Source organism: Anser anser (assembly GCF_964211835.1).
Source record: "Anser anser genome assembly, chromosome: 1".
In the NCBI taxonomy this organism is placed as follows: Eukaryota; Metazoa; Chordata; class Aves; order Anseriformes; family Anatidae; genus Anser; species Anser anser.
The window spans coordinates 214,373,715-214,383,775 of NC_139720.1; the positions used below are offsets into that span (position 1 = coordinate 214,373,715).

The window sequence follows — 10,061 nt, forward strand, 5'->3', positions numbered from 1 at the left end:
GGGGGGGGGGGGGCGTTAAAGGACCTTCCCCGAACCCCCCCCACCCCCCAAAAAAAACCCCGGGATGCGCCCCAAGAGATGCTCAGGCAGAGGCTCGCGGCGGTTCGACCCTTTTATTGCAAAAAAATCCGTTTAGAAAAGGCCGGGGTACAGCGGGAGGCGTGGGATGGGGACAAGGTGGGGGGGGGGCAAAAAGGGGGGGGCAGCTGGACACCACAGCGACGTTCCCCGCCCAAAAAAACCCTTTTCTTCCTTTTATTTTCACCTCGCAGGCAAGCGTTCCTGCCCTAACGTACAGAAGCAGCGCATTTATCTCCCCCCCCCCCCCAACACATACAAGGCTTTGATATAAAACGATCCCCCCCCCCCTTCCCCCCCCCAATTAAATACAAAAATAAAGAAAACTCGTTTGCGGGTGGACGCTTTGTTTCCCTACACGGATTTTGTCCTGAATTCCTACCGCAAGTTCACCAGCAGAAAGGCAAAAGGTAGCAAAAGGCGATGCCGACGAGATAAAAAAGCCCCCCCCGGCCACGTGTTGAGGCAGGGGGGGCTCATCCGAACTGGAATGGGATTTCAGGACAAAAGCCGAGGCGATTAGCTTTGCTCGTTGACTTTATTGGTATTAATTTAGCATGATCTCGGGAGGCAGGCGGCGGCAGGACTCATTTGGTTTTCCTCTCCAGGGCCAGGCTATCGTGCAGCTTGGAGACCTCGGGCTCGTAGGCCTCCATCACCAGCGTCCCGTTGGCGTCGAAGAATTTCGCGATGGATTTGGTGAACTCGGCTTCTCTCTGCTGCTTGGTCTTCCCGCTGATGAAAGTCAGCTTCAGGGTGTACTTGTCGTCAAACCTGCGGGGAGAGCAGCGAGATTTCAGGGCAGAATTCACCGAATCTGGCCCAGGATGGTGAAGCCAACGGGGAACCCTCATTTTTGGCACGGGGAAAGCCCCAGGAGGGGTCCCAGCACCCAGCACCCCATGTGGGAGCTCACCCAGGCTTTAATTATAACACAATTAAAGGGTTTTTATACTCTTTGTAAGGGATCAGGCTTTCCCTCCCCGTTTTAAAAAGAAGCACAACGTGAACGTTTGTGGTGGAGAACTGCTCGGCGCTACTCCCTTTTTTAGGGACGGCGATCTTGATGGGGGTGGAACAAGATTTGTAGGTACGAAACTAAGGGAAAATATTTTGGATGATCCTACAGAGACACGAGTGGAAACAGCGCACACAAGACTGGCGGGAGCTTTACTGATCGCTGCTGCTTCTGAGTAATTCCGTGCCAAATATTAACCACGGCTTGCCAGGGAAGCAGCAAAGAGCACAACAGAGTAGCCAGTGCAGAAAGCTCACGTCCCCGGTGCTGTGACACCAGTATTTTCCCCCATTTTGTTTTAAGGTATCCTAAATGCAGCTTTCCTGCCCCGCCGTGGAGCACGCGGTAACTACAGGCCAACCGAAGCTGCCGGAGCACCGATACCGTTTGAGACTGGAGGAGAGCTGCCACACGTCATCGGGGTCCATCCCGGCTGGGTCTTTTCTGTGAGCTACCAGGAAAATGCTCTTCTCTTTGTAGGAGGTGTAGATGGTCAGGATTCCCATCATCACAAAATATGTTCGGAAAGGTTAAGGAAACTGAGATGCTGAAGATAGGCAAGGAAGGAGCCGGGGTCCCCTGAGACAGCGCCTTTCAGCCACCTCTCGCGGCGTTATCATTCCCAGCCAGCTGTTTGGCTGACGTCCCGCGAGCACGGGAAGCTAAATAATAATTGGGGCACTTTCCTAGGATCTTTGCAACCGCACAAGAGCACCAACCGGTGGCTGGAAGCAGTGGGGAAAGCGAGAACCCGCTACGGGCTTTGAAGAACAAAATTTCCGGGCCAGCTGCACAGAATGCTTCGTGAAACCCTTAAGTAAAGCAGAAATCACAGCAATGAAATATTCCTTTCCGCTACTTTGCTAATTATTTGGAGCAACATCTGCAGGAGATGGTGGCAAAGTGCGAGCCACAGAATAAGCGCTATTTCTGTTGAGCACGGATCAAGCAATTTCTCTCATTTTCAGGAGTAAATCACCCCAAATGCTGGGGGATGAAGTATCCCGGAGCTCATGCCGAGTGCCAAACAGAAAAAAAAAACAGCCTACAACAAGGACGGGACTTTCCCAGCTAGCGACACTGCGGCTCCCAGGTCAGCAACAAGCTTCCAGGCCGCCAGCTCGTGCTGCCTCACCGATGCCAAAGCCGCCCTTGAGAGCAGGCCCGTGGGCGGCTCTGGGCCAGCGCTGCTCGTCTGGCACATCCGTTCGTGCTGGAAATCCTCTGTCACGTCCATTTGCGTTGTAAAACCTCCGCAGACGTCTGTCCCCCTGGAGGAACTGCGAAGAAATCGGTGGCACAGACCCCGACTGCCCAACCGCGCGCACACACACACAAACCCACTCCAGCAGTGCCGCGTTAGAAGCATTACCGCCAGTATTTTTTGGTATTTCAGAGTTAACCCTTTAACTAGAGCGGGTTCTAAGCATTTAAACCCTGATTTGTAGCGCTGCCCCCCGAAACTCAGCACCTGCTCCCCTCCGACAGAGGCGCCGGCAAGAATTACCCCCGCTCCACTTCCCACTCGCAGTAGCCGAGATGTTGTACTAGGGGAGGACAGAGGTTTCCGTAGCCACACTACAATTAAAAAAAAACACAACAAAAACCACGCAAAACAAAACCCTGAAGCTTTCAAGGGCTGATTTCCAGTTTGGGATTAACACCCCTAAGCTGAGGAACGTCTGCACAGCTGTCAGATTTAAGAAACAGGGGTCAGCGCAGCCAGGGGGGTGATTCAGCTGCCCAGGAGGCTGCTGCGGGCTTCGGAGCGAGCTGAATTGCTGCCCAGCCTCTGCTCTAACGGGCAGTTTGCAGCCCCATCGCGCACAGATCACCCGCATTTCAGCGCGTGACCATCAGATGACGACCACCCAGACAGGCACGGAGCTGCCCGTCACGCGGAAAACGGCTGGGAGTCAGCTGGTCGCCGCGCCGCAGGCGGCAAGATCCCCGCGTGCCTGAAAACAGGAAGACCGAGAAGGGCTCGTGGGGAAAATAAAACCCTTCTGGCGCAAGTTTCACAGAATCACGGGATTGGAGGGGTTGGAAGGGACCTCAAGGGATCAGCGGGTCCAACCCCCCTGCCAAAGCAGGATCCCTGGAGGGAACCTGCTTCGGATGGGACTCGAATTTGGAGTCGGACTCGATAATTCTCGGGGGTCCCTTCCAGCTTGGGATATTCCGGGATTCTAAACAGGACAAGGCAGGCAAAGGATATGAGACGACACAAAACGCAAGGACCGGCTTGGATTCAGGGAAGGGGTGCAGGTAATCCCAGATGAGGGCTACGATGGCGAAGAGACACGAGATGGTGCAGATGATGAGGCGGCCGTCGATCAGACGGAAGTTTTCGACGTATTTGTACTTCTCCAGGAGGACCTGCGGGAGAATCGTGCAGCCGGGTTTACCTTGTGCTTTTTAATACATTTTACAAACCTTCTGAAAAGGCTTTAGACAAAACGACCTACTTCGTGCGGGTCAGCTGAACAGAAACCTTATGCATAATTAATATCACCTCGGACACCACGGTAATTGCTGTTACTGCAAGCACAAAAGCTGCTGTAGCCAATTCAGATCCACAGGAATCAAGAAACAAGATACAGAATTAGCACGGGTACAGGCACTTCACGAACAAAACGTAAATGTTTAACGAGTTCTTAAGCTAAATATAAAGCCCAAGGCGCAGAGGATTCACCTAAAGGGCTAAAATAAAAAGCCCAGCTCCACCAAATTCAACCCAACTCGCTGAAAGCACGCTGCAAGGGGCCGAGGAAGCACGGGAAGTGCTGGGTACTGCGGGGAAACAGCCGCAGGCCGATCCCCGAATTCTCTGTGCAGTTTCACATCGCTCTGTGTTTGAAAGCCTTCAGGAAGGCAAAGGCCCGGGTGGCTCCGAGCAGGGGGAGCTCGTCGCGGGACGTACCTTTTTGGCAGAATCGTCCAAGGAATTTTTCACGGCCGACCCGTCCCATTTGTCAATTTTGACTGGCTTGTCGTCGATCTTCCACTGCAACGGGAAGAAAAAGGAGTTAATTGCCCCTGGAGAGTTTGGCCCGGGTTAGGGTCGCATTTGAACACACTCGTTCCTGTCGGGAGCACAAAAGGGAAGAGAAAACCCAAAGATCCTACAGGACAGCTGCTGTTTGTGACCCCAGCCTAACCAGGACTCGCTCTGTTACTGCTGTCAGCCCCAGAAAGCTGCAGTTAGGACTTCACGCTTGCCTTGATGCTTCAGAGCAAGGAAGTCACAAGCGGACTCTTTGCGGGTGGAAGACAAGAGGAAAACGTCAAAGGACCCTCAGCAGTCTGGGCACGAGCGACAAATATAAAGGCACGACAAAGAACGGAACTTTCAGGCCGACCATCGTCCTGTACGGAACAAAAAGACTTTGAAGCTCTTCCGTATTCACTGTCCTCAAACTGGGCTGCAGGAGCAGGTCCTTCAGCAAGAAGGGACCCCAGACACAACGGCTCGGGTGCTGCAAGGCCTTAGTTTTCCTCTGAAATGTATTCTTTTCGGTGGCGACTCCTCGCCACAGTCGTACCTGTGATTCCGAGCCCTTTTTGTTTGTAGCAGCCCGTTATTTCAACCCGCTGTTGGAAGTTTGCCTTCTAGCTGTCAGCGGAAGCGATTCTCAACCTCCCTCGTCTTATTTCCCGCTCCTGGAGCTCCCCAGACGGATTTACCACGTACCTCTCACGAAAGCTCCTTTCCTCCTCTGGAAATCAACGCAAATGAAACCGTTTAAAAGTAAGAGGTGAAACCTGATCTGCTCCCCCCATGTCCGCACAGGGCAAAGCGCGATCATCCCCCAGGATCCGCGGGTATGAATTACGCGGGGCACAGCAAACGTCACCAAGGGTGGCTTACGAGGGGCCAGAGGAACGGCCAGGAGCCTTTAAACAGACAACCAAGGAGCTCTCCTGTCGGTGGATGTTACGAAATATTTCAGGCAGCTGCTGGGTCACATTTTTCAAGCCACTTTCCGAGGTCAGTACAGCGTACAATACCAAAAGCCAAACCCTTTTCCAGGGAAGAACACAGAAGAACTCCTTCAAACGTTTATTCGTCCTTCTAAAAGCATCTACAGCAGCTTTATTTCTTGCCCTTTGGAATTCCCAAGGACAGAAGGATCAAGAGCTAGAGTAGGGAAAGGGAAAAAAATGCCTATTTTCTTCTCCCAGTTGGAAAGCTGGAAGTCAAAAACCTCTAGGAAACAACCCCTGCGCCCAGCCCCCGTTACCTCATCCCACGGGGAAATCAAAAAAGCCTTGAGGAAAACCATTCAGACCTGCCCTCACTGCTCTCAGGGGTAGGCTCCGTGTCTGGCAAGGGAGAGGAAGGGAAGACAACGAGCCCGTCCACGGGCAACCTTACTTTGCTTGGCAAAACCCTAAAAGGGAGAGCTTTTCTGAGACAGCACCAGGTGCGTAGGCTACAGGATTATTCCCACGAAGTGCGGAAAACCCCCGTTATTTTAGGGACAAAAGGGTCGACTGGTGTTGCACGTGCAGGACAGCACAGCTGGGTTCTCTGCTGGATCCGTGAGGAACCGAACCCTGAACTCAGCTCTGCCCGCGGGGAAATATTCTCCCCTTTCTCGTATTCGCGCTGCTCAAAGGAAGGCGAGCGAGCCTTGCTAAGGAGGAAAGGAAAGCCTGCAGCGTCTGTTTTTGCCGTCGGTAAAACATCTTGAAAAAAGGCCGAGTCTTTACAGCTGGTCAAACCCTTCCCCTGCTGCTTTTGGCGAATAATAACCAACAAAGTAAACGGGCAGGACTTCACAGCACGGGGAACCTTCGCAGGCCAGCGGGAGTTTCTCCAAACCAGACCTGCCTCGAAGCACAGCTGCGTTTTTTTTTTTTTTTTTTTCCCCAAAGACCGTTGAAAGAATCGTTCTGAAGAAGTAAAAACCGAGCAAATGTTTTGAGTAATGTTTCCCCATGTTTCTGGAGCTAGGACAGGACACCCCGAACGTAAAACGTGCCAGCGCTCTCAGGCTTGTTCCCAAGGGAGAGCGAGAAGCCAAAGGCCCCCACACCGAGCAGTGCCAGAGGGGGACCAGTCCCCCGGGGTCTCTGATGAATTTAAATAAAAAAAAAGGAGCTGCATTTACTCCTTTTGAAGCTGTCTGCAGCTCTCGCTGGGGAATCACACCTTAAAAACAGCCGGCGTGCTCTGCGACAAGAGGAACGGGCAGGCGGGCAGCTCGGACGGCGCCCAGCACCCTGGGAGCCTGCCGAGGTCCCGATGTGAGGCCAGCGGGCACGGTCCCACTTCCCGCGTCCCTTCCGTGCCTGGGCCCTGCCCTCCTCTTACCTCGGGGATCGGTTTTGCACGCTTTGAAGCCTCGCCTCCTGGCGACAGCAGCTTGCCCGGCGTCACAGCCCGGTGCATCTACCTCATGGTCGGGACTCACGTTTTCAATCCGCCTGCTGAGGCCTGGTTCTCCTCCCTAAAGCCTGAGAGGACGGAATCAGCGCCGACGCTCAGCTTTCTGCCCTTCTTCTCTGAAATAAAACCGACGGCTTCCTAGGTACGTTGGAAAATTAGCTGGGAAATATCAAGGAGAAAAGCTCAGGAATCGAGAAACGAATGAGAATAAAGCCCCGGGCTTATTATTAAAAGCCTGAGGATTTTAAAGCGATTTTACAGGCGCCTGCACTCCATCCCTGGGGGCACAGGGCCGCTAACGCTTCACTTAGAGAAGGGATTTGCGCAGAGGGGGGCGTCGATACGCAAAAAAAAAAAGAGTGGAGGCACTGCCACAATCATCTCCCCAGCTTTACCTGGGAAGCCCGCGGCAGCGCGAGAGCTGGATTCGTGCCCCTTGCCCTCCGTCCTCACCCACACGATGCCGGAGCTGCCAGCTAACAGCGGCGACAGCCGATATTGATCTCTCCCGGAGCCGGGAAGCAGTGCTTTCGGAGGCGCACGTGGAGCCCACGTGGCATTTTTTAAATAAAGCTGTTACCGGGGGGGAAAAAATAAATCTAATCTTAGACCGCGTAAAGCGGAGAGGCAGAAACAGGCGGATAAACGCGGGGCGGCTCACGCCGGAGAGGATCTGGCGGTGGGGACACGTCTGCAGTTTGGGACGCCAGGCAGGGCGAAGCTTTGGCCTTCCCTTTACCTCCGTTCTCGGTTAGCGCCGAGGCTGCGGGAGAGGAGCAGGAGGCGCTTACAGGAGGCAACAAACGTCCACACGAGCGCAGCAACACGCACGCGCCTCTCCGCTGCAGCTCCGGGGGAAAGAGGAACGCCGGCAGCCCCCCCGCGGATCAGCGCGAGGGGAGGCAGAGCTGCAGGGGGCACGACGACGTCCCGTGGAGCACGGCAGACGCCAGCACGTCCACTCCTGAAGCCAGAAGGAGGAATTTCGCAATCACGTTATTTACTCTGACCACTTCGGGCGCGAGATCGGAAGCCTCAAAGGGAAAACTTCGATTTGGTTCCAGCCTGAGCGGGGGCGGGGTGTAAAACAGAACCCAGCTATTCCGAAACCATCGTCGGCGTGGGTGCGACTCGACTCCCTTCTGTTAAAAATCGAGTGAAATGGCATCGTCAGAGGCCTCACTTCTCCGCCCCACCGGGGAAAGCTCCCCAGGGGAAGCAAACGTGGTGTTCTGCAGCCAGGGGACTCGGGACCTGGCCGCACATCCCTGTAAGAACGAGGCTTCAGCACCAAGCGTGGCCGGTGCTACCTTATTTGAAACTAAGAGAAGACAAAAAAAATAAAGAAATGCAACTTCGGAAAGCCAGAAACCAGCCTCCCAGGGACCCCAGCTGCTCAGTAAAGCTGCTGCCTGCAGCAGCCAGGAAGCATTGTGCTGTTAGCTCCAAGAAAGGGGCAGGAACACAAGCGCTTCGTGTCACTGCAGCCACCGCCGCATCCGAGCACGCACACAGCTCATTTGTCGAGCTCTCACCTTCCCCTAAACCCCTGCTCACCGTTTCCTCAGCGGGAGACAAACCCCAGGGGAAGTTTCAAGACGTTCACGTCTCGGAAGCGAGGCGCAGCATGAACTTCACCTTTTTCCCCTGCCTTGTTCCTTCTGCTCTCCTGCCAGCCTCATTTACACCACGTCCAACTCCAGCCTGCGACACCTTCTGGCAGCCGCCTTGTCTCTTCGAATCTCGCTCGGAAGTTTACGGCACGCTTTGGGTATTGCAAACATAAACAATCAAGCCACAGAGTAACAAAGATTTGTTGCCACTGCAATATCAACACCAGCGCAGGCTACCTAAGCTCTTCAAGGAGAATAACGTCCCTGCACTGCACCTGATCTGTGTTTTCTAGTAGAAGGGCGGAAAGAAAACAGCTTCCCCTTCTTAAACCCTACGATCAGGAACTTCTAACAGGCCTCGAAGGAACATCCGCAGCAGCTGGGAACCAGGATGTGGCTTACGAAACCTAAAAAAAAGGGCTGAGGCTCTGGTTAAGAACTCGGTGCCGCGCTGCTGGCAGCTCAGAGAAATAAAATGGTGAAACCTCAAGGTGCTGAGGACCCGAGAGTCGCTGTCACGCCAGCCTGAAGTCAGCCAGCGCGCGCTCCGGGGTGGCCCTGGTTACGTGAGGTCAGGAGGAGCTACCTGATTTTCACGGACACTGAAAGAACATGAGAAGGACAAAAGAAAGCGGGGAAAAAAGCAGGTAATTAACGTGCCTGTCTTCCTAAACTCCCCCTGATTCAGCTTACCAGCAAAGTACAAACAGGTACGTGAAACAAGCAGCCTGTTGTAGGACTTTAAAGCCTTGGCGTTGAGGCGCTGTTTTTCAGTTTGAGAAAAACGTGAGCAATTAGGGACTGAGAAGACAATTTTCCAGGTGACACCTCTGCAACAGATAGCCCGGTTCCCGAAAACGGTCAGATTTCATCTAAGTCATCAAGGGGGAGGAAATGAAGGCGCATGGACCAGCACTGGGAAGAAAGGGAGAGGAAAACAGAGCGGACTCAAGCGTGCACACGTGCTTTGTGCACAAACCCTGATGGAACTTCTCAGTGAGTTCTTCCGGAGCGATTCAGCTCCCGCAGCAGCAGTGCCTTTCCCTCACCAACGATCTCATTTCCTTCCGAAATAACCAGCGCTCGGACACACAGCACGTGGCGGAGGGCGCGGGGATGCCTCGAGAGCGTGACACTTGTTAAGTTCCTGCAGCGTAACCACAAAGCGCTCTCGTTTCAGAGCTGCAAGCCGAGCACACCTGCGGGAGACGTCCGGAGATATTTTGCCGGCACCGTCCCCTAACAGAATTTACTTAGGGGGTTAGCTGACCATTTTAAAGAAACGCCACCAGACGTTGCATACAGCGAGGGTGACTTCAGCAGATACGCAGCAAGGGTGACCTCAGCTTCAGCAGACACGAGGAAACGGCGCTCATTAGGAATTAGGGGTATACAGAGATTAATGAAAATAGAAATGAAAATAGAGTTAAAGCGTTTCCAAGTGCAGCCGGCCCTCTTTTGAAGTTGAGCGGAAGATGCCACATACGCCACTCTGTAGATACGCCCTGGCACAGGGGCAGCTGCTTTTGTCTTCTCGGGAATAAAAGGGAATAAAACGCCCCCAGATCTTTAGTTTTGCCTGCCAGCAGGGCCCAGCAACCCCCAGACACAACAAAGGGGCTGCGCCACGAGCACCTGAAACCGGGCTGCGAGCAAAGCTGCTGCTCCGAAGGGGGACCAGGGAGGGGTTTGGGGTGGAAGGGGCCCTAAAGCCCTCTCAGCCTGGGCACCCCCAGCCCCTCTGGGCAGCCTGGGCCAGGGCCTCAGCGCCCTCAGAGGGAAGAATTTCTTCCCAACGCCTCCCCTGAGCCTCCCCCCTGCCAGGCTCCAGCCGGTGCCCCTCGTCCTGTCCCCCCAGCCCTGACCAAGAGCCCCTCCCCAGCTTCCCTGCCTCCCCCTGCAGGCCCTGGCAGGCCGCCTGGAGCTCCCCCGTCCCGCCCCGCACCTTGTCGAGCAG

At 54.3% G+C, this 10,061-nt stretch overlaps 1 protein-coding gene across 1 annotated transcript; it reads right to left on the reverse strand.

Annotated features, from left to right (window-relative positions):
- Positions 1-99: 99 nt before the first annotated feature.
- Positions 100-6,551, reverse strand: SPCS2 (signal peptidase complex subunit 2). The gene is made up of 5 exons (XM_083820992.1): positions 6,417-6,551; positions 4,020-4,103; positions 3,311-3,475; positions 1,481-1,611; positions 100-852 (listed from the first exon to the last, which is right to left on the reverse strand). Exons 1-5 carry the CDS (start codon positions 6,492-6,494, stop codon positions 666-668), a joined length of 645 nt encoding a protein of 214 aa, XP_083677118.1. The 5' UTR covers positions 6,495-6,551; the 3' UTR covers positions 100-665.
- Positions 6,552-10,061: the final 3,510 nt, after the last annotated feature.

Coding starts and splice junctions, on each gene's coding strand:
- SPCS2 (XM_083820992.1), bottom strand. CDS start 6,494: ATGCACCGGGCTGTGACGCCGGGCAAGCTGCTGTCGCCAGGAGGCGAG. Junction 1,612..3,310: donor CGTTTTGTGTCGTCTCATAT/CCTTTGCCTGCC, acceptor TTCCGAACATAT/TTTGTGATGATGGGAATCCT. Junction 853..1,480: donor CTCTCCTCCAGTCTCAAACG/GTATCGGTGCTC, acceptor CTCTCCCCGCAG/GTTTGACGACAAGTACACCC.